This window comes from Pelodiscus sinensis, chromosome 5 (assembly GCF_052426305.1).
Source record: "Pelodiscus sinensis isolate ZL-2025 chromosome 5, ASM5242630v1, whole genome shotgun sequence".
Classification (NCBI taxonomy): Eukaryota; Metazoa; Chordata; order Testudines; family Trionychidae; genus Pelodiscus; species Pelodiscus sinensis.
This window is the reverse complement of record NC_143056.1, coordinates 83,819,771-83,844,935: the sequence shown is the minus strand read 5'-3', so window position 1 is coordinate 83,844,935 and position 25,165 is coordinate 83,819,771. Positions and strand designations below refer to the sequence as shown.

The 25,165-nt window shown below is 52.7% G+C and overlaps 1 protein-coding gene across 3 annotated transcripts in view; it reads left to right on the top strand.

The window, feature by feature from the left end:
* Nucleotides 1-25,165, top strand: part of LRP4 (LDL receptor related protein 4) — a 125,794-nt gene that overhangs the window by 79,565 nt on the left and 21,064 nt on the right. For 2 of the 3 annotated variants that reach the window (XM_089778564.1, XM_006135341.5), the window contains exons 4-27: nt 1,585-1,698; nt 2,169-2,285; nt 5,009-5,137; nt 5,661-5,780; nt 5,911-6,036; nt 6,464-6,589; nt 7,512-7,646; nt 7,841-7,966; nt 8,880-9,110; nt 9,356-9,512; nt 10,080-10,297; nt 10,688-10,864; nt 11,818-11,943; nt 12,733-12,941; nt 13,952-14,033; nt 14,566-14,671; nt 16,223-16,424; nt 16,764-16,953; nt 18,653-18,784; nt 20,188-20,328; nt 21,335-21,421; nt 21,640-21,811; nt 21,905-22,067; nt 24,789-25,014. In XM_089778564.1, the coding sequence (XP_089634690.1) occupies nt 1,585-1,698; nt 2,169-2,285; nt 5,009-5,137; nt 5,661-5,780; nt 5,911-6,036; nt 6,464-6,589; nt 7,512-7,646; nt 7,841-7,966; nt 8,880-9,110; nt 9,356-9,512; nt 10,080-10,297; nt 10,688-10,864; nt 11,818-11,943; nt 12,733-12,941; nt 13,952-14,033; nt 14,566-14,671; nt 16,223-16,424; nt 16,764-16,953; nt 18,653-18,784; nt 20,188-20,328; nt 21,335-21,421; nt 21,640-21,811; nt 21,905-22,067; nt 24,789-25,014 (3,612 nt within the window). The remainder of the gene's footprint in view (nt 1-1,584; nt 1,699-2,168; nt 2,286-5,008; nt 5,138-5,660; nt 5,781-5,910; nt 6,037-6,463; nt 6,590-7,511; nt 7,647-7,840; nt 7,967-8,879; nt 9,111-9,355; nt 9,513-10,079; nt 10,298-10,687; nt 10,865-11,817; nt 11,944-12,732; nt 12,942-13,951; nt 14,034-14,565; nt 14,672-16,222; nt 16,425-16,763; nt 16,954-18,652; nt 18,785-20,187; nt 20,329-21,334; nt 21,422-21,639; nt 21,812-21,904; nt 22,068-24,788; nt 25,015-25,165) is intronic. The other variant, XM_006135340.5, reaches the window with a different exon arrangement.

Sequence of the window (25,165 nt, the reverse complement as noted above, 5' to 3'; positions counted from 1 at the left end):
ATTTGGGGATGTTCCAGTAAGTGAAGGCTGGTCAGTGCTTGAAGTGCCCCTTCCTGCTTCATGGTTGTTTCATTGCCCCCATCTCAGGGACTGTCAGCATGTGCCAGAGAACCATCTTTTCCTGCAACACACATCACTGACAGGTCTCTGGAGCTACACTGACAGCAGGGCTGGCGTCAGGCTGCTGTTATGAACTGAGCTGTGTGCTGTCAGGCTAGTGCTCTCTGCTGCTTGACACGCTTCTCCCCAGTATGTTGAGCAGTGGGGGAGGAGTGTGCAGGGTGATTCAGGTGTGTGGGTATACTCTTGAGCCCACCCCCAGAACATGTGACTTGACACTGTCCCTGATGACTCCTTTCCACCTCCCAAACAACTGTAGGTCTGAACTCATGCTACCCTAGCGCCATTTTGCCAGAGCTCAGAATACTCCCTATGGGACTGTAGCTAGTTAATGTGGGTCACACCTTGGTCTCTGCCTCTTCCCTACACTGGGGGCTGGGGTTAGTGGAGTTAGGGCTCTGTGGTTTCACGATTTTGTAGGACAGTTTTGTTGTCCAGCTTTACAGTGTCTTTTCCATGCCCCTTTCAATCCACAGAGCTCATTAAATATTGACATTTAATATTCCTCTGCACAGAAGTTGGGATGTTCATAAATTGAGGGTGCAAGTGTTTGGTCATTGAATGCAATATTCTCCAGTTCCATCCCCATCCCCATCTTGGGAGACCAGAGCAGCAAGGCAGGGGTGGTGAGAGGGTGTCGCTGAGATGGACACTTCCACATGACTGCTACATGGCAGCAAATGTAGGGGAAACAGAAGATCCAGCAAAGCAATATTATGTGTGACACCCAGCAGCATGCTCCTGCTCTGCTGTGGGGATAACACACAATGCAGCATAGGAGATTCTAGTCCTAGCTGAAAGTTTCTGTTGGATTCAGTTCCCCTTAGTGAGGGAAGGTCCCCCTCCAAAGTCCCTTCCTCATTGTTCTGCAAGGAAGTCTCTGGGAGGGATCTGAAGAGATGACATGGGCAGAAGCAGAATTTCAAGGCTTGGAGAGTTGGAGGAACTGAGCTCTTTCTCTCCTGCTTCTCAGCATCTCCTTCACTGGGAGAGCAGCTTTGGCCTGGCCATAGCAAGGAGGTAAAGCTGCAGTTTGGCTAGTGTGTCCCTATTTTAATAGTGACGAAATGTATTAATTCCTTGAGTACGGAGCCAGTGTTGCCCTTTGGACCATGCAGGGCTCATTCAAGCCTGCTGTTGGGCTGTGAAAGAGCCCTAGCACAGGATGGACAGATACCTGGGCGGCACTCCAGACATTTCCTTTCCAGTCTCAGGGCTGCAGGGCTTGGGAGTCAGTGCCAAGACTTGGAATGGAGGAGAGTCTCTGCTGGAATCCCAAGCTGGCTTTGATGTCTCTGACCTCCACCCCATGTTGTGCTGTGGTGATGGGGGACGAGTGCCCCTTTATGGTGGCACCCTCTTGGAGGGCATTGTTCTAAAGTGCCCCTTTGTGCTGGGATGAGGAGTTGGCTCTGTAAGGTAGATCAGCTTGTCTTCAGCTTCCTCTCGGCTGTGTACTTACAGCGCCACGGGAGTGCGAGGAGGATGAGTTCTCGTGTCAGAATGGATATTGCATCCGCAGCCTGTGGCACTGCGATGGTGACAACGACTGTGGTGACAACAGCGATGAGCAGTGTGGTGAGTGGCCTATCCATGGGAGTGCCATGAAAGGTGTGCCTGCACAATCGGCCTAGGACAGCTGCTTGCAAAGGGGTTAGCACATGCTCCCAACCACTGGGCGCTAATGATCTCTTAAAGCATGGTAAGGCCACGCCGTTGGATTGCTGGAAATGGGCAGCTGGGGACATGCTTACCAGGGTTACTGCTTAGGTTGAAGGCGATGGGGCTTCTCTTCTAAGCAGCATCCCTGTCTAGTCTCATTTGCCCATGCTTGGACCTGTTGTTTCTTGATGCAGAACTCTGAATTCTTGAGGATTAATTTTTAATACGATACTCAATGCAAAAACAGAATGGGCACAGCTGCTGTGCCCAGGCACCAGAGGTCATGGGTGTATTTGGATGCTCTGGGGATTTAGTGGGTGGCACAGGCATGTTCGGGTGTCCTGGCATTCTTGGGCTCTGATTGCATTGCTGTTTCTGGCCTGCAGACATGAGGAAATGTTCAGAGAAGGAATTCCGCTGCAGTGACGGCAGCTGCATAGCTGAACACTGGTTCTGTGATGGCGATACAGACTGCAAGGATGGCTCGGATGAGGAGAGCTGCCGTAAGTACCTTCCTTCCCCTGTAGCTTTGGGAGCTAGCTGCTTGGTCCTGCTACCAGTCTGGGCTTAGGGTGCCTTCTGTGACTGGCACTGGAAGTGAACTGGCTCTGTTTGTGCGAGCAGCTTCGCTGTGTTCCATCCTTGGTGCTGGGAGCCCTCATCGGCCTCCTGGTACAGACAAGTACTGTGTGTGTCTCTTTCTAAGTCAGTGGTGGGAAATCTGTGGTCCACTGGGCTGCATGTGGCCCACCGGGGTTTGACCTGCGGCTTGCACACCCCATCTTCCCTCCCTCCTCCATGTGCCTCTGGGGCACTGGAGTCTTGGACTTCGCTACTCCTCCCCCTCCCTCCCAGCATTTTAGGAGCACCATGAGTCCTCTGATTTGCACTCTATCCCCAGTCCTCCTCCTCCTCCCTCCCAGATCTTGAACTCCCGTTATTCAAGCTCTGGGAGGGAAGAGAAGGAGTGGGAATGGAGCGCTACGCAGCAGATTCATGGTGCTCCGAAAGTGCTGGGAGAGAGGGAGAGTAGTAGTAAGTGCTGGGCTCCAATGCCTCAGTGCACAAGATGTGCATGGGGAGGTGTTGCAGACAGAGTGGGCAGGCTGCAGGTGGAACACCAGTGGGCCCGTGGGCCATAAGGCTGCAGCCCACTGAGACAAAGGAGGGCCACTCATGCAGCCACTCACTAATCTTGGTTTCCCATCGCTGTTCTCAGTGGTAACCTGGGCTGGCTGCTTCTCCCTTTTGTTCCCAGGCTGGTGTGACCTTGAGCCAGAGCCAGGGATCCTGTGCACCAAAGATTGAAGGAAGGATTTGTGGCCCCCCTTTTGATTCTTGCAGAGCCCTCTAAGGGAGCCCCCCGCATCTGCACACGCTTTGGGGTCCCACCTGACCCGTATCTCTTTATTTGGACATTTTGTTTAAAATTTTGTCTAGAATTAGCTAAGTGGATAAAAGAGCTGGGAGCAGATCTCGGAGTGTGGGGAAGCCAGCAGCAGCTGTCCCCCTTCTATGGCCAGTAACTACAGGGGCAGGATCCTCTTACTGCCCCACCCCCTTTCTCTTGAATCTCTGAGTGGCAGTTAGTGTCTGTGGAAGTTGCAGAGCTCCCCTTCCCCCACCCCGCTCTCAAGGGCATTTTGCAAAATTTGTTCTAGATAGGAGGAAACTTCAAAAGGCTCTGGGAGGGGGATCAGGGCCAACAGCTCCTGAAGGGCAGGAGGGGGTATGCGGGGGAGGGGGAGGGGAAGTTGTCTTTTATCTCTCCAGATAATGAGAGTTGGCAGGGAGCCATGGCTGCAAAGATTTCTGAGCCAGGAAAAGGCTCCGAGAGGAAGCCGGCCTCCCTCCCTCCTTCCAGCTCTCCTGCCTGTCCCCTTCCCTGTCGGCCATGGACTGGCCCTGGGGAAGGGAGAGGGAGCCGTACCAACCTCCTCCTACATGGTTGGGTGGGATAGAAATGGTGTCCCTCCTCTCAGGCTTGGTTTGTGTTTCCAAAAAGCCTGCCTAGTCCCTTTCCCTACTCCAACCATTTACAGATAAGCTTTTTATTTGGTTAGCAGGGTCAGTTTCCTGCCTTCCCTCCTTTTATCTCCCTCCCCATGGCTGCCAGCTGCCCTCTCATCCCTGAATCCCGCTGGCTGGCTGCCTGTTCAGCTCTCTAGAAGAGCACCTGGGGTCAGTCAGCTGGGCTCCTGTTCAGCATCTGGCCATCAGACCCTGGCATGAAGTAAAAAGCTCTTACTGGAGTCTGTTGCCTTTGTCCCCTGCTCCCAGCTGGAGGGGCAGTTCTGTATGAATTCACGGCAGTGGCAGCTTTTGGTCCAGTCCCCATCCCAAAGCCTGCCCATGACTCCAAAGATCACAAGTTATTAGTTGGGTTCCCCAGCCTGAAGTCTATGTGCTTGAATGTTGCAGTTCCCTCTCTGGACAGTGTCCCATGGATTCCTGCCCAGGCTGAGAGAGGAAGTCAGTCTCCATTGCACTGAACTCTCCCAGAATCCCTTGGTGAGGGCACTTTCCTGTGCAGCATTCGGGGGCTGTCTCACAGCAGGGCAGCGGGCAAGCCCTTGACTCTGAACGTGCCAGGGCCTGCACAGGGTCAGAGCCTATTGGGAAGGAGTTCAGTGATTAGAAGCAGTTTGTTTTGGCAGCATGTCAGGGGAATTGCCACTTCAAAGGCCTGGTGCAAACAGAGCACCTTGCTGCTCCAACTGCTTAGCTTCCCATCCCATTTCTGATTCCTTAAAGGAACAGTCCCATGCTTCAGACATGCAGTTTGACCTACCTCAGTAAGGTGAGGTTCATTGCACCCCAAAGGCTGACTTTATTTAAGGGATGTAGGTAGAGTCAGAAGGTGAGAGAGTTAGCGTTCCTAGATTTTGTTCCTGGCATTCTCCCTCTCTACCTCGGTTTCCCCACCCGTAACACAGAGATAAAGTTCTGGTTCTGGTGAGGGTTACATTCAGCAGGATGGATCCCTGTGTGGTGCTGAGTGGGTTGGTTCCACTGCATGCAGCTGTCAATAGCTTTCCAGTGAAGCATATGGGTCCCTGTCAGTGCTGTGGACACACTGAGGGCTGGAGGGAGTGAGCCACTTGTGCATATGCACTGCACGTGCTGCATGGCATGCCTGCTAGGCTCCTCTTGTTCCCACCAGCATAAGCATACCCTGGATTGGCGTGTGCCCATAGCCTTTCTTTCCCCTTGGTTTCCTTGTTAGCATCAGATGTTCCAGCCACAACCTGTAGCTTGGAGGAGTTCCAGTGCGCCTATGGACGCTGCATTCTGGACATCTACCACTGTGATGGGGACGATGACTGCGGGGACTGGTCTGATGAGTCCGACTGCTGTGAGTCAGCAGCAAGAGAGAGTAACTCCCAGAGTAATTTCCTGGGTCCCGGCAGCTGGCACATTGATCCAAATGGAAGAATTTGGCTGGGCCTGGGGAAGGTGTCCCTCCCCAGTGCCCTGACTGAGAAGAGACACTGCCTTGAGGGAAAGATCCTTTTGGAGGAGCCCCAGCTGGTTTTGTTGGCCTGGGTCCTGGTGGCAGGGACATTGTCTAGCCAGGAGCCCTGGATACAGAAGCTGAAACATTCCTGAAATGGGTCAGTTATATAAGAACGGCCATACAGGGTCCATCTAGCTCAATATCCTGTCTCTGACAGAGGCCAGTGCCAGAACTTCCTGGGGAGTGAGTGTGCAGGATGGGGCAACTGGAGTGATCTGCCCAGGATCCCTTCTTGGCTTCTGGCAGCGAGAGATTTAGGGTTGCCCTGAGCACAGGGTTCAAGTTCTTGCCAGTTTGACATGAGAGTGGCCTTGGGGGAGCTGGAATGCCGTGGTACTAATGGGCTGTGCCCTCTCTGCAGCTTCTCACCAGCCCTGCCGCTCCGGAGAATTCATGTGCAACAATGGCTTGTGTATCAACCCAGGCTGGCGATGCGATGGCGACTTCGATTGCGACGACCAGTCAGATGAGAAGAACTGCAGTGAGTATCTGGAATGTGAGGCAGAGGCCTGGTCTGTGATGCTGATGTGGAGTGGAAGGGAATTAGGACATGAGGCTGGTGGGTTGGATTGTAATTACTCTGCCTTGTGGTTCTTCCTTTGTTTCCCCAGCCATATCCATGTGCACAGCTGACCAGTTCCGCTGTAAATCTGGGCGCTGTGTCCGTTTGTCATGGCGTTGTGACGGAGAGGATGACTGTTCTGACAACAGTGATGAGGAGAGCTGCGAGAACACAGGTACAGGTTGGCGGAGGGCAGCTACGCTTTTTGTTACAGCGATGGCTCTGAGTTCGACATAGGTAGCTAAGCATCGATTCCTTTCCCCTCTCCCACCCTTCAGCAACAGCTTCTAGTGCGGAAACTGCACTGGGCACAGGCCTGCTGACAGTGGAGCAAAGAGGGCAATTGCCCTGGGGCCTGGCGCGCTTGTCCAGCTCTTAGGGCGGGCTGGGTGAGGGTGCTGCACTGAGGGCTGGTGCGGGGGGGGGGACGACGGAGACAGAGGGCTGGCTATCCCCACCCCTTACTCCTGAGCCTGTCCCCCTCCCCCACTTTGTGCTCCTCTGCTCTCTGCTCTGGGACTTACTGTCCTGTGCAGCAAACCTCTGAGTTATTGTTGTTTGTACCCTAGTTCTGGGTATGGGCTTCCCTTCTGTCCCCACAGGGAGTCCCCAGTGTGCCCCTGACCAGTTCCTTTGTGGGAACGGGCGCTGTATTGGCCAGAGGAAGCTGTGCAATGGCGCTAACGACTGTGGAGATGGCAGCGACGAGAGCCCTCACCAAAACTGCCGTGAGTCTCCCCATTCCCAGTGCCACATAGCCAGGCTGGGTAAGGTGGGGTTCCTCCCCCATAATGTTATTGAGAGCCTTGGGCCCAGGGAAACAATCCTAGGGTATGTCTACACTACCCCGCTAGTTCGAACTAGCGGGGTAATGTATGCATACCGCACTTGCTAATGAAGCCCGGGATTTGAATTTCCCGGGCTTCATTAGCATAAGCGGGGAGCCGCCATTTTTAAATCCCCGCTGCTTCGAACCCCGTGTAGCGCGGCTACACGGGGCTCGAACTAGGTAGTTCGGACTAGGGTGCCTATTCCGAACTACCGGTACACCTCGTTTCACGAGGTGTACCGGTAGTTCGGAATAGGACCCTAGTCCGAACTACCTAGTTCGAGCCCCGTGTAGCCGCGCTACACGGGGTTCGAAGCAGCGGGGATTTAAAAATGGCGGCTCCCCGCTTATGCTAATGAAGCCCGGGAAATTCAAATCCCGGGCTTCATTAGCAAGTGCGGTATGCATACATTACCCCGCTAGTTCGAACTAGCGGGGTAGTGTAGACATACCCCTAGTGATCTTCATGGGAGTTATAAATTCCGAGGAAGAGATCCTAGAAATGGTCTGTGAGTGACTGACGCGCAGGCTTTGGGGGGCGGGACGCACAATAGGAGGGTCAATCTTGTGCTGTCCAGCCCCTGTGTATTTTTGCAGTGAGTGAATCCCAAAGCATCTTGTTCCAATTGCCAATGTGCAGGTCTTGAGCGTAGTGGTTACCCTTCATCTGAGCAGAGTGTTTTACTGCCACCGAGGGAGAGGGGTGCAGCCTTTTGCAGGAGGTGTCACCTCCCTGTAGACAGGGTGGTTGCTGTCTTAACAAGAGCTGAGCAGCTGCCTTGTCTCATCTCTGTCCTCTTTATGTGTTGCTGCACCTGCAGGTCCACGGACAGGTGAGGAGAACTGCAACCTCAGCAATGGGGGCTGTGCCCAGAAGTGCCAGATGGCACGAGGGACGGTGCAGTGCACCTGCCACACAGGTTACAGGCTGGTGGAAGATGGCCGATCATGTCAAGGTGAGCAGGCTGGGACACAGTCATTCCAGCTCTCCTTACTGCTGCACTAAGGCACTCACAGCTGGAAGCACATGACAAGAGTGGAGGTTGGAACATGGACATAGAGAGAGAGCAACAGGGAGAGCTGGAGAGCTCCTGGTAGGGGTGGGATCATGATGATCAAATTGTAACTTTGTTCCCTTACCCGGCTGTAGATGTGAATGAATGTGCTGAGGAGGGTTACTGCAGCCAGGGCTGCACCAACAGTGAGGGTGGCTTCCAGTGCTGGTGTGAGCAAGGCTATGAGCTTCGTCCGGACAAGCGCAGCTGCAAAGCTCTGGGTAAGAAGGAATGGTCAGCGCTAGTGTGCATGGGTATGTGTGTGCACACTCTGGTAACTCGTTTCAGTAACACTTTGTTAGCCTGGCTAGGTTATAAGTGCTACCAACATGCAAGAGAGGTGGGGGTTTCAGGCCTGAGTTAGCGATGGTATGATCTGCCTAGGGCACAGACTCACCCTCTGGATTTACAGCCCAGTGGTTGGTAGCTGATTAGCACCACACTTCTCCCTCTGGTAGGGTCAGGCCTAGCTCCTCTTCTTCTGGCTCCCTTGTGTTCTACACCCTGCAGCTAAAAGAATTTCCCTGTCATGTGGATTGCTGTTTGCTCCTCTATGGGTTTGGACTGTAATTTGTAACCAGAAATGGAAACAGACTCATAATCATTGATTCTGTATTGGCCGGACTCTGCTTTGTGTTTGCGTATCTCATTCTCTGTGGGTGGACACCATGGGCTTTCCTTAGCTTTCTTAATGTAGCATAGCTCAACAAGTGCCCTTGTACGCCCACTTACAAGACAAAACAAAAAAGAGAGCAAAAAGGCAGCTCCTCTCTGCTAAGATGCTAGGACTGACTGTAGCTGTTGTCTCGTCTGTCCTTTCAGACTGTAAACTGTGCAAGGAGTTGTTTTGGAGAGGGGGCGGGTGGAGCACACCATATGCACGTATGTGATGTCAGCATGCTGTGGGCAGGGGCTTGTTTCTGTGGGAATGGGTACTGGGGTTGATGTGAGTGTGAAAAGCTCAGAGATGGGATGGGTGTGATCAGCTCTTGGTGAACATCCACCTTGTCTTCTCCTTCCAGTGCTTTATACCCTCCAGCTAGCTCTCTGGTACCATTGTAATGATGTGATGACATTGGGCTCAGGAGAGACTATGCCTGGTTCTCCTCATGTTCTCTTCTGTGTGTCCCTCAGGGCCAGAGCCTGTGCTGCTCTTTGCCAATCGGATTGACATCCGGCAGGTGCTGCCTCACCGCCCGGAGTACACCTTGCTCCTGAATAATCTGGAGAATGCTATTGCACTCGACTTCCACCACAGCAAAGAGCTGGTGTTCTGGTCAGATGTCACACTGGACCGCATCATGAGGGCCAACCTCAATGGCAGCAATGTGGAGGAGGTGGTTTCCACGGGGCTGGAGAGCCCAGGTTTGTGGTCAGCACTTGGGGCAAAGGCATGGGAAGCTGTCAGACTCCACAGTGTGGGAGTGAAGGAAGAGAGAATCAGCTAGGATATATCCCCTGTGCATGGGTCTCCTTGGATGGGGATGGGGGAGAGTACTTGCCTCCTGGCTGGGCCTCCAGAGAGATTGAGGGGGAAAGAGGGATTGTTCCTAGCAGCATAATCTGTAATTCTTGGGTTTGATCTGTGCTTAATTCTCCCCCGTGGCTAGGTGGACTTGCCATTGACTGGATCCATGACAAGCTGTATTGGACAGACTCTGGGACATCTCGGATTGAAGTGGCCAATCTGGATGGCACCCATAGAAAGGTGCTTCTGTGGGAGAACCTGGAGAAGCCACGAGCAATTGCGCTGCACCCCATGAAGGGGTAAGTAGGAGCGTGAGGCGCCTCTAACTCCTCTGTTGGACCCTCTTGAGGGAACCCTCCAAATATGTGCTTGATTTCTGCAAGGCCTGACTCTGGCGCCTCTAGGCTTGGCATTCCACAGCCCCAGCATCTCGGGGTTTGCCACCTCAGTTATGAAAGTAAAGAAATTGCTTGAGCCCCGGCACCACTTTCATTCCACATTAAATATTGTTCCAGATGCATGGGACTGAGCATTGAGGGCCCTATCCTTGGCCTCGACTTGTTGTTTCCTGGCCCAGGGCCACCCCTATGCACACAGTATTGCCTCTGCTCACAGAGCTAGGGAGCCTTACGAAGCAGGACGCGCCAGGCCAGGATGCAGCTATGGAGGTGCTTTCCCTTCCCAACTTGAATCCAAAGAGTGTTGCGCGACAGGCTATGGCTGCTCTTGTGTCCCCTGTGACTGGACCCAGTCCTGTAGCCTGAGGTTGGAATCAGCTTGTTCTCTCCTTGGCTGCAAGGTGATGCTTGGTACCATTCTGAGGGCCTCAATTTCCTAGCCTTCAGGACTCTCCTTCCCTCCTCTAGCACCATCTACTGGACAGATTGGGGCAACACACCTCGCATTGAATACTCCAGCATGGATGGTTCCAATCGACGCATCATTGCCGATACGCACCTCTTCTGGCCCAACGGGCTGACCATCGACTATGCCGGGCACCGGATGTACTGGGTGGATGCTAAGCACCATGTCATCGAGAGGGCCGACTTGGATGGGCGGAACAGGAAGGCTGTTATCAGCCAAGGTGGGAAGTGGGCTGATAGCCTGTGGTGAGCGCTATGCTGCAAGAGGGAAGAGGTAGCAGCACAGAGCGAGCTTTGGCGCAACCTGTATGAGGGTGGCTACATTTACTTGTCATTTCCCCCAGTTCCCCGACGCCACCATGGGGTGAGCCTGCCATACTTTTCCCACCCCTTGGGAACAGGCTCTGCCCCTCTCAGCCCTTGAAGAGAGGCAAATCTCTCTTTGGTGCACTCTGGCTTTGGCTCTGTTGAGTCTATTGGGGTCAGAGACCCTTGGCTGTGCAGGAGTGGGCCAGAGAAACAGGCTCAGGGGCTTTCCTCTGCTTTTCTGCTCGTCTGGCTTCCTTGGGGTCTGGATTAACCTTGATATCTGTGCTGGACTCTTGCTGCAGGCCTCCCACACCCCTTTGCAATCACAGTGTTTGAGGACAGCCTGTACTGGACAGACTGGCACACCAAGAGCATCAACAGTGCCAATAAATTTACCGGCAAGAACCAGGAGATCATCCGCAACAAGCTCCACTTCCCCATGGACATCCACACACTGCACCCTCAGCGCCAGCCAGCAGGTAACTGCAGAGGGGACAGGGAGACACATCTGCAGAGGGAAAGCCAACTAGCTGGGAACTTGTCCACCACCCAGCATCTACAGCAGGGCGAGACCAGGCCTAGGCCTCAGGAATACTGTTCTATCTACTCCTCACCTTCTCCCCCTTCCACGCACCTCCCCACGCTTCCCTCTGCTACTAGAGTTCAGCACAAATTTCTCCATTGAGAAACTTGGTTTGATGATGTTGGATGGGTGTATCATAGCTCCTGTTGTTTGCACTGGGGGGGCAGTTGCTTTCTGATAGTGAACGTTTAGGTCAGTAGTTCCCAAACTATGAAGCGTGCCCTGTAAGGGGGGTGTGGAGGAACATTCAGGAGAGGGAGCAGTGGGGTTTGGGCCAGCCCCCACAGGGAATGGAGAGGGACTCCCCACCTCCCCACCCTGCTGTCCCACTGGGCTCCACTCTGGTCCTGACCCCAGCTGTCCCACTCCTAGTTGCGGCCTCAGCTGTAGCTCTGATCATGGCCCCACTCCTGGCCCCAGCTATAGCCTTGCTGCTGGCCACGGGGCTACTCCCAACCGTGGCTCTGCTCTCGGCTTCAGTGGTAGCACTGGCCCTGCTCCTGATCGTGGCTCCCAGCTCCTGTGAGGCGGTGGACTAGGTGAGGGGGGTGGATGCAACCAAATACGTTTTGGGACCACTAGTTTAGGGCTTGTGTACATAAAAGTTTTTTTGAAATACTTACACCACTTCAAAATCCCTTCCTACCATACTCCAGAATAATTTCCCTTGGAGTACAAGCCCACAGTGCCCATCTCTCTGAGAGGCTGGTCTGCTTGAATGGGCAGGAGGGCCAAATAGCTGTCCTTTCCCAGCTCTTACGTGTGTATGCATGCGTGCACCCCTCTGCATCTCTGGCTCTCTTTACTGGTTGCCTTATGTGTGGTTGTTTTTGTTTTTGGCTATTTGAGCAGGGAAAAACCGCTGTGGGGCCAACAATGGGGGCTGCACTCACCTGTGCCTGCCAAATAGCAAGGATTACACCTGTGCCTGCCCCACAGGCTTCCGCAAGACCAGCAGCCGCACCTGTGCTCAGAGTAAGTGGGGTGGGATCGGAACCTGCATGCCACAGACCCAAATGCTCCCAGTCTTGGATGTGTTCACGCAGCCCCACATCCCATGTGTAGACGCGGGTCAGAAATCTGAGCAAGCAGCAGCTGTGTCACTTCCAGGCATGGGGTCAGAGAGGTGCAGCAGAAAAACCCTTTAGAGGAGAGTAGGGTAATAGAGGGGGACCTACTGTAAGTTCCCATCATCCTTTGGCACCTCCCGCTGAGTGGCAAATTGGTGCAAGATGCGTGCTTGCTTTGCAGACCCATTCCAGTCTGCTTCCACCGGCAGTAGTGCTAAGGCCGCAGTGTGTGTCCACAGCTGAATGTGTGTGTCACCTGGAAACTCCTGCGTGAGCTACATCCATTGGCCTTTGTGAGACATGAATAGCTTAATTCCGTCAACTGCTGGGGGAATTGCTCCTGATTTACAGTGCACTCGGTTACAGGAGAATTAGCCTCTTGTCTCCTGGAATCACAAAAGATGGCAAAGCTACCTGCTCTAGATCAGATCAATGCCATCTTTTGAGGGCCAGAGTGGGCTTGTTCCATGCAGTGTGATTTCCCACACCCCCTGGAAACAGCTTTCCAGCACCATGTTCTCCTCCTTCCCTTCCCCCCACCACATTATTCCCAGCAGCGAGGGCCTGGCCTATGAATCAGCATTGAGTGGTGTGTAGGCAGTGGAGCTCCGATGGAAGAGGAGAATTGTCTGTGTCTGTCACTATGTTGTTGAACTTAGAGAAATTAAAAGAAGACCTTTCGACCTTTGATCAGGTCTTGACAAGTTCCTGCTTTTTGCCCGAAGGATGGACATCCGTCGGATCAGCTTCGACACAGAAGACCTGTCAGATGATGTCATCCCCCTGGCTGATGTGCGCAGTGCTGTGGCTCTGGACTGGGACTCAAAAGATGACTATGTCTACTGGACAGATGTCAGCACTGACTCCATTAGCAGAGCAAAATGGGATGGATCAGGCCAGGAGGTACAGTGTCCTGTGTATGTGGGGATACCAGTTTCTGGGCATCTGAGCCCTCTGTCTTGTGTATCTGGCTTGAGGTGTCTGTGTGAGCCACGTGGGCTGTACTAGCCTTCTTGGAGTCTGTTGCTCTGGTCCTGTCCAATCCCATGTTATTTTTGGCTCATGTTAATCACTGGTGATCCACGGTGAGCTCTCAGACTTTTGTGAGTGCTGTGTGTGCAATCTCCTTGTCTGGGATCTCCTGCAAGTTAGGGCAGGGGTGGGCAATAAGCAGCTAGCAGGCCAGATGCAGTTCACCAGGGTTAATCCCTGGTTGGCTGCCAGATGTTTTACTTACTTGTGCATCTGCAGGTACAGCTGCTCGCAGTTCCCATTGGCTGTACTTTGCTGTTCCCACCTAATGAGAGCTGCAGGAAGTTGTCCTGTTGCCCAGGAATGGCAAACCTTGGTCAACGGGAGCAGCAAGCGACTGTACCTGTGGACATGCAGGTAAATAAAGTGCCTGGCAGCCCACCAAAGGCAAACCCTGGCAAACCATGGTCGCTTATTGCCCACCCCTGAATTAGGGCAAGAAATAACACTGATTTGTAAATACCCAGTTTCAATTTTCATTTTTCCCCAATAAAGCACAAATGAACAAGGTTCTAAATCCCCTTTTCCCTGGCTCAGCAGAAGCTGAGAACATGTTAAGGACTGTGCTTTCCTTTGAATCCCCTTTGGCTTATTCTCAGGCTGCCATAGACAGACCCAGAGAACAGTTGACAGAGCTCAAGAGTTTGGTGGTTAGGAAACGAAATAAAGGTAGAAAATGGGGGTATCCAATATCCATTTTTTAAATGACATGTCTGAATTATGAAGTCCTCAACACTATTTCTTATGGGGGCTTTTCCTGCTTGGATTTTGCCAGCCTGAGTTGTTTGCGCTGCTCATAGTTGACTGGTGGAGAGCCAGGCTCAAGAACTGTTCTCATTGGAGTTTCTTGTTTGGTGACTTTTGCTTTGGTTCTTGCTCAGATTGTGGTGGACACCAGCTTGGAAAGCCCTGCTGGATTGGCTATCGATTGGGTCACCAACAAGTTGTACTGGACCGATGCAGGTACTGGGATCTTCTGCTCTCTACAGGGTATAATCTTCTTCGCTATTCATAAAAACTCAGCCTCAGATAGGCCGCCCCATCTCTGTGTCTTTCAAATTTGTCCTTCTCGATTTGACAAACACGTGGTTCTCCTACCCCACCTTTCTAATGAAGTAGGAACCAGCTTGACTTCCTGTGTTACCTCTGCTTGGGCTCCAGCCCTGTTGCTGATGTCTGCAAGAATGTCTAAGAACATCTGTTAGCTGCTCACTGCAGAGTCTGCAGCAGGCTTTCACTTGTGTGTTCCCCCTATATATCTCAGTGTCAGCATGGTTAGAATCTGGAGGATATTCCTGCCAGAGGATTAGAGATCTTAGGTATGTTAGGAAAATATCCTCCTAGACATCCTCTGGGACTTAGCTAAATGCCTGTAATGGCAGAGCACTTCTTCCTAGATGCACAGGGTTTCAACAGTTGCTGCGGTTGAGACACTGAATGTGTGAGTTGTCTACTAAGTAAGTCAGTTTGCTCCCCGCATCCCTCTCTCCTATAGGAACAGACCGGATAGAAGTCTCCAACACAGATGGGACTATGAGGACTGTACTGATCTGGGAGAACCTAGACAGACCAAGAGATATTGTGGTGGACCCTGTTGGAGGGTGAGAACTTTTTTCCTCTGGGGATTACATGGTGATCACTTCTGTGTGTCTGTGTTCGGGTTTGAGTTAGGGATGTTTAATATTGGTTAATTGAATAGTTGAGTAACCTCATGAATTCTTAGTTAGACTTGGTTAGTCGACTATTCTATAGTCCCTGGGGGCAAGGCCAGCAGCCGTTTATCAGAGGCAGCAGTGCTGGGTGTCAGGTAGGAGCTGGTGCACGAGGGGAGCCAGTTTAAAAACCAGCTCCCCTTGTGGACTGGCTGCCTGTTGCCCAGTGCTGCTGCCTCTGATAAAGGCTGCCTGCTTGGCTCCTAATGCACTTTAAATTCAGAGCCGCAGCAGGAGTAGGTTCTGGACCTGGTGCAAGCCGGAACTCAGCTGGGCTGCTGGCCAGCCTGCTAAAAAATGTACTGAGAAGGGTGGGGGGAGGGAAATGCGTGTAGTCTATAGCATTAACCTATTAGCTTTTGCTTATTCGTTAATTGACTACACTATTACATCCCTAGTTTGAGTCATTGTGTCATTACCGTTATATGGACACCTTGGAGCTGTAGAGACCCCCACCTAAAAAGGCCTCCATAACTAGTGTAACCAAGGTCTGAGAAGAAGGGCTTGGCTTCGGGATGCTGATGGCATCCACAAGACAAGCAGCAGCCACTTCTACAAGAGACAGCTCTGAGTGATAGCTGCTATTTTGGGCCTCATCCCACTATCACATGGTGTAAATCAGGTGTAACACACTGAAGTCCATATCATTACACTCGTGTAAAATGAGACAAGAATGAGGGCTTTTATTGACGTAATTGTTGTGTTCATTTCATTCCATATCCATGCTGAGTTCTTGTGAGAGCTGTGCTATTTGCTGAGCCATTAGATGATTCTGAAGTCAAAAGTGAATTACAGTGGACTATCCCCAGCTAAATTAGTGCAAACATTATAGGTTACAAGTGAGTTGTAGACTCAATGGGCCTTTGGCCCAGGAATATACATATCCCATGAGAGTCTCCAACGTTTCACTCTTCTACTGAAAGCAAATCTCACAACAGGAGGTTTGTGGGAAGCGAATGTTGTAAGAAAAGCTTCTGCCTTTTAGCTGCAGGATCTTGCAGTGCCAAGCATCAGGCTGCATTGGGTGGCTGGGCATAATCCTGGCAGCTGCTCTTCTCAAGTGCTGGAAGACTAGAGTAGATCTTCACTGGTTGTTCACTAGGAGCTTGGTACAGAACAGCTCTGCTTCCATCTCATGAGTCAGGGTTTTGCAGACCATTAAGAAATCTCTTCTAAAGGCAATAATAACCCAGCTTGCTTCTGCATCCTATTTCAGTCTTACCACCTCCCTCCTCCTTGCCAGGTTCTTGACTGAGGAGGGGGTATGGATTCTGGACTAGGACAATGTGTATAAAAAGGTGGCAGGGCCCTGGAGATGGAAGTACAGATCATGTTAGCCTGACACTGTTTCCCACTGGCTGCTGAAGGCACCAAGCCACTGGAATGGTGAGCAGGGGTGGAAGTGCAGGTGCTCACTTCCCTTTTGGGCCCTGTGTTCAGGTTCATGTACTGGACTGACTGGGGGGCAAGCCCGAAGATTGAGCGCGCTGGTATGGATGCCTCCAGCCGCCTGGTGATCATCTCCTCCAACCTGACTTGGCCCAATGGGTTGGCCATTGACTATGAGTCTCAGCGCCTGTATTGGGCAGATGCTGGCATGAAGACCATTGAGTATGCCCACTTGGATGGCAGTGAGAGAAAGGTAAGAGAACTAGTCGAGAGGGGAGGGGAGGTGGGGTGCTGCCTGCCAGTTGTAGAGGGCAGAGTGCTGGCAAAAAAAAAGAGCCTGGGAGAAGTGGAAATAAAGTTTCTAAATCAAGTTATTATCAGCTACTTGCACAGAGAGAAAAGAACCCCATTTGTAAGTGCGAAGTATATGGGTGGCCACCTCCCCCACACCAACCTTTTCCTATCTTGAAGCTATTGTGCCATTTACTTATCCCTTTTGTTGTTCTCCAAGCCTCATCCATTCTAGGGGGTGTTTGGAGGGGAGAGAGGAAACCCATGTGATCTCCGGGGACTTTTGTTTTGGGGCTGACAGGTGCTGATTGAAAGCAATCTGCCCCACCCATTTGGACTTACTCTTTATGGTGAGCGGATCTACTGGACAGACTGGCAGGCCAAGAGCATCCAGAGTGCAGAGAAAAGGACAGGGCAAGCTCGCGAAACACTGCAGCATAACTTGGAGAACCTCATGGACATTCATGTTTTCCACCGGCACAGACCTACAGGTACAGAGTCAGCCTCGCCCCCACAGGCAGCTCTGAGCTCACCCAGACTCTTGCTGCCCTGCACCTCTGGTGAGAGAGAGAGTGTATGGGTATGTCTACACTACAGTGTTATTTCGAAATATCTTATTTCGAAATAACATGTCTACACACAAAATGCATTTCAAAATAGCAAGTCCACACTGAGTGGATTCTGAATCGCATTTAAGGTTGGTCGGAACCAGGTCTGGCAGGGCACCACATTAGGACTTACTATGCAGGGCTGCTGCCTGAGGCTATCTGAGGTCTGTGCTTAAAGGGACCCTTCTGGACAGCCAGTTCTTAGGTTTCCCTGCTTGCTTTTCTACCTCGAAGAGGAACAGCAAAGCATTTTGTCTCTGCATGCTCTGGCTGCCCTCACTCGGGACACCACAGCACTCTGAAACATGGAGCCGGAGCTGCCCCTGGGCACTCTGGTGCTTCTCTTGGATGCATTGCTGCAAGCCTGGCTGCACTTCCTGCAGGCTGCCATCTGGGAGGTCCATTCGGGGGGCTGTCAGTATCCAGGAGGCCCTGCGGGAGAGCTTCCACCCTGAGGAGCACTAAGAGCCTCCCTGGTCTGCCCCACTGGGGGCTTGTGCCTAATTCCTCCCTCACGTCCTTCCACTTAGCCCTCCCTACTCCCCCTTCCTGATGTCAAATAAAATACACGTATTTTCATGGACACAAACTCTCTTTATTTAACAAAACTGGAGGGGAGGGAACGAAACTCTGGTGAAACTGGGAAAAGGAGGTGGGAGAAGGGAGAGGGGGGGGAGGGGAAGGGGAAATCTGGGAGGAGGGAGCTGGAAGGGGGAAGCAAAGGGAAGAAGGAGGAGAGGAAGCTCAGGGCGAGGGGTGGGGGTTTCGCCGGACCTACTTGATTGTCATGCAAACCTGCTCCTGGGTTTGCATGTGGCCTTTGGTGGCCAGACTGGCAGCTATCCTGACATAGACGTCTGCATTCCTCCGTCTAGTGAGGAGATCATGGATGTTGGGGGCACCCCCCCCCCAACCTGAATAAAGTCCATGATCTCCACCCTGGACCAGAAAGGTGCCCGCTTTCTCCGGGCCCTGGCAGGCTCCTGGGAGCTGGCAGACTGCTCCTGGGGAGTGGTGGAGGTCTGACTGCCAGTGGCTTGCTGGCTCATGTTTTGGGGCCACTGGGTCAGGGCAGTGACTGCTGGCTCTTGGCTGGCAGGCTTGGAGCTGGCACAGGCACTGTGGCCAAAGTCTGCCCCTTTAAAGGCTCCGGGGAGAAGGGGAGGGAGAGAAGTGTTCTTGGTTGAGGCTGGAGTGGCCACCAGGGCACCCTGGGAAGGCTGGAGGCCCCCTATTTCGAAATAAGTGTCTACACAGCACTTATTTCGAAATAGCTATTTTGAATTTGGCGTTATTCCTCGTAGAATGAGGTTTACTAAATTCGAAATATGTGCTCCGCTGTTTCGAACTTATTTTGAAACGGCGATTTGTCTGTGTACATGGTAGGAAAGTTATTTTAAAATAAGGACTGTTATTTTGAAATAACTTTGCTGTGTAGACATACCCTGTGTGAATAAATCCCTCCTGGCCTCTTAAAGAGCGTGTGCTCCTACACTGCCACCCTGTGTCTCTATAGCTGTGTCCCTCCAAGAGCTCTTGGTGTGTGCCTGTGCCTCATGGTTTTCTCCTCTCCTCCCTCCAGTACGCACAGCATGTGGAGTTAATAATGGTGGCTGTAGCCATCTGTGCCTCCTGGCTCCTCTCCCTAAAGGTTATAGCTGCACCTGTCCTACTGGTATCAACCTCCAACCTGATGGCAAGACCTGCTCCCCTGGTAAGTTTCCTCTGTAGGATCAACACTGCAGTTGGATCTTGAGCCCCATGTTCCACTTCTGGCCCCTGGGCACTAGTTAGTGGAACCCTCTCCCAGTGGGACTTGGGTGTGACTTCACCATTCTCAGTCCCTTGAGAAGCTGATGTTGTGCTTGTGCCCTCAGGACTGGTGGTGAAAGTCTGTGAGTTGGCTCAGGGTGTCCTGGGAGGAGTGTGGGGAGATTAAATTGTCCGAAAGGAAAACTTGGCGAGTGCAGTGCCACCTGTGTGTTGAGACTGTGTCTCATAGATCTGTCTGAGTTTGAAGTGGATTCAGTCCCTTCCAGGAAAGCTGCTGTTCTCTATAGTAGGGCTTAGGGATGTTACATTTAATCAGCTAATTGACTAGTCGATGGATTTTCCATCGACTAGTCGATTAGTCAATAAGTGGGGGAGCTGCAGCGGGGTTAGCTCCCACTCCGGGAGCGAACCCCACTGTGGCTCTGCCTTTTAAATGTATTACGAGTCTATCAGCTCTTAATACATTTAAAAGGCTACACAGCAGCAGGAGGGACCCAGCACGAGCCGGGACAGGTGATTCCCGGCTCATGCAGGGTCCCCCCAGTTGCATATTTAAAAGGCTAAAGCGCAGCGGTGGGGACCCAGCGCAAGCCAGCAATTGGCTGCCCCAGCTTGTGCCAGATTCCCCGGCTTCTGATTGTTAAATGTATTAAGAGCTGGCAGGATCTTAGTACATTTAAAAAGCAGAGGTGCAGCTTCTGGCCTGGGCGCAAACCAGGAATCAGCTGATTCCCAGCTTGCGCCCAGTCCCTGCTATCTCCCTGCCTCTCATGGAGATGGTGCTGGGGGGAACAGGCTTTTAAGCTGGCTGCCCCCGCACTGGCTCCTGCTCTCACCTCCCCCTTGCTGCCTCTGATACAGGCAGCAAAGGGTGGGGGAAGCGACTAGTCGACTATCCAATAAGCTTTTGCTTATTGGATAGTTGACTAGTTGCTTACATCCCTAGTAGGGCTGCACAAAGCCTGGCCCTCCCCTCATAGCCACTTTCCCCTTCAGTGCCATAGAGAGTCCTGGCTTCAGGCCTTAAAAGCAATTACTCTACGTGGGTCCCATCTTGTTCTCCTCAGTAGGAAAACTGATTTCCACTCCCCCACAACTAACACTTCCATGAAGGCTTTTCCTTCCCACCCCAAGGCAAATATTACTCGGCAGAGTTTTTCAATGCAGTTGGGCAAGTCTTTGCTTATTGTATTTCAGGTCTAAGACCGTCCCCCCTCCCTTAAGGCTGAAGCTGTCTCTTCAGTGGCTTAAGGATGATTCAGCAGATGGTGCCTCAGCAACAATTAGCTTGACTTTGTCCCTGCCCTTCACTGACATTGTTGATCTGTCCCCAACTTTCTGCAGGGATGACCAGCTTCCTGATCTTTGCCAGAAGAACAGACATCCGCATGGTCTCCTTGGATATCCCGTATTTTGCCGATGTGGTTGTCCCAATCAATGTCACTATGAAAAACACCATTGCCATTGGAGTGGATCCCCAAGAAGGTCAGAACTGCCTTGTCTGTCTAGTCACATTCAGCTCCAATTGTTGCAGGGCTGCAACTCTTAATTGGCAGCCTCTCTCTGAGGGAAGGCAATGTCAGTGGTTCACTCAGTGTTATCGGTATGGACAGATAGAGGCTCCTGTTTCTCCAGTTGTATGCTGCATAGATTCCCTTCCTTTACCACTGTTATAATTCTAAGACAGACTCCACTTGCCTCCCAGGCAGGGCTGAAGCCCAATCTAGCTGGAATAAGTGGCCTGGTCCCCCTGAGACAGGCTCATATAGTCTGAATTTAAATAATTTACTCTCCTATCTGTCTTGTTAATGTACCAGGAGCTGGGCTGGTGGCTGTTCAGTTACACTGCGGACTCATGTACATTCAAAATGGTACGGGTGCAGCTGGAGCATTTCAGGCAAAGACGGTCACTACAGTGGTGGGAGGGATCTTCCCATCCGCATAGTTAACCCACCTTGCCAAGAGGCAGTAATGAGGTTCACAGAAGAATTCTATGTGTTGCTCAGGGGAGTGGATTTTTCACACCCCTGAGCAATGTAACTGGATTGACTTAACTTTTGAGGGTCAACCTGGCCAGAGTATCTGGCACTATATGTCTGGGTTGTATGGGGGTTAGAATGTCTGACTTGTCCCCTGGGCTCCTTCTGAAAACCAGATGTGGGTCTGATTACACTTTAGTCAGGAACATTTTAAACAGTAAACTGCATCATTCGGTACAGAGACTGTTTCAAGAGCAGCTGTGAGCTCCCCAGAGCCGGTGCTCCTCACCGGTCACTGTGGCACCTCCCTCGGGGAGAGGCGGAACAGGAGGTGCTATGGCTCTTTCACTCAATTACAGTGGTTCTATTCTGGTGGAGTTGGATGCTGGCAGAGAACTGGATTGCACAACCCTGTTGCTTTTCAGAGTAATTCAAGTGCCTAGAATTTCAAGGAGGTCTGGAGCTATTTGAAGGAGTTTGCTGATTTTTAATGTTTCTTATTTCCCTACCAGGAAAAGTGTACTGGTCTGATAGCACGTTGCGGAAAATCAGCAGGGCTGCCCTGGATGGATCACAGTATGAGGACATCATCACCACAGGTGAGGGATGCTTTGTGGGAGTGCACCAAGCCTTTCTGTGGCAGCCTGGAGGGAGACTGTTTGGGTTTCACAGCTCTTTGGGAGTCAGGGGTGGAAGTCCTACTGATACTGCAGGGGGAAATCTCTCATATCTGAGGGGTGAGCAGGGGTAATCCCCATGGTCATCTGATCAGTGTTGAAAGATGAGAAGTTACCTTGGTACAATTTGTCTTTCTCAGGACTGCTGACCACAGATGGGCTGGCAGTGGATGCTATTGGCCGTAAGGTGTATTGGACAGACACGGGAACCAATCGGATTGAAGTGGGTAACCTGGATGGATCAATGAGGAAGGTTCTGGTCTGGCAGAACTTGGACAGCCCAAGAGCAATTGCACTGTATCATGAGATGGGGTTAGTGCTGGCAGAGAGCTATCTTGAGGGAGCAGGTCTGGCAGCATTAACCTCTTCGCAGTTTCTCTGATGCATTCTTGGCTTTCCCCCTAGGTACATGTTCTGGACAGACTGGGGGGAGAACGCCAAGCTGGAGCGCTCTGGCATGGATGGCTCAGGACGCCTGGTGCTGATCAGTAACAACCTGGGCTGGCCCAATGGGCTGGCAGTGGATAAGGCTGGATCACAGCTGCTGTGGGCTGATGCGCATACTGAGGTTGGCATCTTCTCTTTAAAGATTTCTATGGGATTAACATTGGAACCCTAGTGTCCTAGAGCAGTGGTCTCCAACCTTTTTACACCCAAGATCACTTTTTAAATGACAAAACAAGCCAAGATCTACCGCCCTATCCTTCCTCTAACACCCCACCCCTTCCTTGAAGCCCTACCCCTTCCTTAAAGCCCTACCCCACCTTCTCTAGTGTCCTCTTCTCCATCACTAGCTATCCCCAACTCTTATACTGCCGCGCTTTTTTTTTCAATTCTTCTGTAGGAAGAGGTTTTTCCAACATTTGGCCTGTCTAGACTGGACCAAATGTCAGAAAAACCACTTCTTTTGGAAGCCTCCTTATTCCTTGTGGAAGGAGGAATACAGGGGTTACCGAAAGATCATGTTTGCTCTTCCACTAAAAAAAGTGGAAGAACAAACACATCCCTGGATGCAGAAGAGTTTTTCAGGGATATCTCCGGAATCCTGAAAAACTCCTGCAGTCTAGCTGGACCCTTGCTGGGTTGAGACAGGATGTGTAGGCTCTCGGGTGGGAATGAGGGATTTGGGTGTGGGAAGGGGTGAGAGGTGTAAGCTCTGGGAGGAAATCTGGATGCAGTAAGAGGTGAAGAAGGGGACGCTGGCTCAGGAAAGGGGCTCCATGCCGGGCAGTGTTGGGGTCAGATGGAAGGTTGGAATACTAAGCAAGCCACAGGCTTGTGGATGTGAGGGTGCCAGAATTTGTGTTGGGGTATGTGAGGGGCTCAGGGCAAGGAGTTTCAGTGTATGATAGGCTCAGATCTAGGATCTGGGGGAAAGGGGAGTGCAGGAGTATTATGATGCTGTGGCGAGATGGGGGGTTGGCTCCAATTGGGGGTTTGTAGGCCAGGCTTCATTTTTAAATAAAATACTATGTCAAACACAAAAAGTTTCCACACTGTCTTTATGTATGAGAAGGGCGGGGAACCTGTTTTGAGTCCGGGGTCACTGACCCACAGAAAAGTCAGTTGGGGCCACACAAGTAAGATGCAAAAAAATAACTCCTCCAAATCTCCCCAAGCCTCACTAATGTGGCCCCTACTGTGCTGGTGGGAGCAGGGGACATGATACTGGGGAAGGGTGCTAGTGGGTTCTGCGGCAGGGGACAGGGTGCAATAGGTTCAGGGTTCTATGTCTGGGGGCAGGGGAGAGGGAATAGGGTGCCAGGAGGGCAGGGGACAGGGTTCTGCAGCAGGAGGCAGGGGACATGGTGCCAGTAGGGACAGGGTTCTGTGGCAGTGGAGAGGGGACAGGGTGCTGTGAGGGCAGGGGTCAGGGTACTGCAGCAGGAGGCAGGGTGCCAGTGGGGGACAGGGGACAGGGTTCTGCAGCAGGAGGCAAGGTGCCAGTGGGGGACAGGGGACAGGGTTCTGCAGCAGGAGGCAGGGTGCCAGTGGGGGACAGGGGTCAGGGTTCTGCAGCAGGAGGCAAGGTGCCAGTGGGGGACAGGGGACAGGGTTCTGCAGCAGGAGGCAGGGTGCCAGTGGGGGACAGGGGACAGGGTTCTGCAGCAGGAGGCAAGGTGCCAGTGGGGGACAGGGGACAGGGTTCTGCAGCAGGAGGCAGGGTGCCAGTGGGGGACAGGGGACAGGGTTCTGCAGCAGGAGACAAGGTGCCAGTGGGGGACAGGGGACAGGGTTCTGCAGCAGGAGACAAGGTGCCAGTGGGGGACAGGGGTCAGGGTTCTGCAGCAGGAGGCAAGGTGCCAGTGGGGGACAGGGGACAGGGTTCTGCAGCAGGAGGCAAGGTGCCAGTGGGGGACAGGGGACAGGGTTCTGCAGCAGGAGACAAGGTGCCAGTGGGGGGACAGGGTTCTGCGGCTGAGCGCAGCGGAGAGGGGACAGGGTGCCGGGAGGGCAGGGGACAGGGTTCTGCAGCAGGGGACAGGGTGCCAGTGGGGACAGAGTCCCCTGCCCCCGCCTCCTCCCAGGACTCCCCTGCCCCGCAGAGGAGGGAAGCCCTGTCGCACGCCTCCTCTGGGCCTGACTTCCCCCTCCCATGGAACAGAGAAGCCCACGCACACACCCCCTCCGGAGCCAACCCTCCCCCCTGCGGAGGAAGGGTGCAAGCCTTCCGGGGCCGGTGTGAGCCTACTGCAGAGCAGGAAAGCACCTGCGCATGCCCCTCTCCCCCCTCTCGCAGAGCAGGGAAGCCCGCGCACATGCCCCCTCCGGGGCCAACTCCCCCCTCCCACAGCGAAGGGAAGTCCCAGTGTGCACCCGGCACACTAGAGACCTGGGGCAAGGAAGCAGCCAGTGCATTTCCAGAACCCCTGGAAGTGACGCACAGCTCAGGACTTCCATCCACCCAGCGGGAAGCCACCACTACCTCCATTGTCGCTGTAGGTAGGTAGTGTGGGGCTTCTTGGGGGTGGAGGGAAATGGGGGGCCCAGAACGCCTCGCAAACGACTGGTCGAGGCCTCGCAATTGACCAGTTGATGGCGATCGACAGGTTGGTGACCACGGTCCTAGAGGCTGTTTCTGAAGTCCCCTGGCAAGGTGTCAGAAGAGATAGGGGCTGTGTGGAAGCAGGCTGAAGGCTTCTGTGGGCTTGGGCTGTTGGGGATGGAGGACTAGGAATCATGCTGCTTGTGAGGGCTTCAGTCCCAGCTTCACACACACTTGTTTCTGCTCAGGACATTGCCTAAGGGAAGGCACTGAGCAGGGTGCTCCTTTTTGCCCTTTCCATAGCGCATCGAGGCTGCAGACCTGAATGGTGCAAACCGCCACACCCTGCTGTCCCCAGTGCAGCATCCCTATGGCCTAACTTTGCTGGACTCGTACATCTACTGGACTGACTGGCAAACCCGTAGCATTCACAGGGCTGGAAAGGATACTGGCGCCAACGTAATCCTCGTGAGGGCAAACCTGCCCGGCCTGATGGACATTCAGGCTGTTGACAGGACACAGCCCCTTGGTGAGTTTCCAGCAAGAGCATCGTCATCACTAGAGGGACCTCTGGAAGCTGTCTTTGAGCGTGCTCTCTGGGGCAGCATTAGATCATCACATGTGGCTGAAAAGAAGTTCCTTCTCCAACTTCAGCCCCTCCTTCTTTAACTGACTCTTTC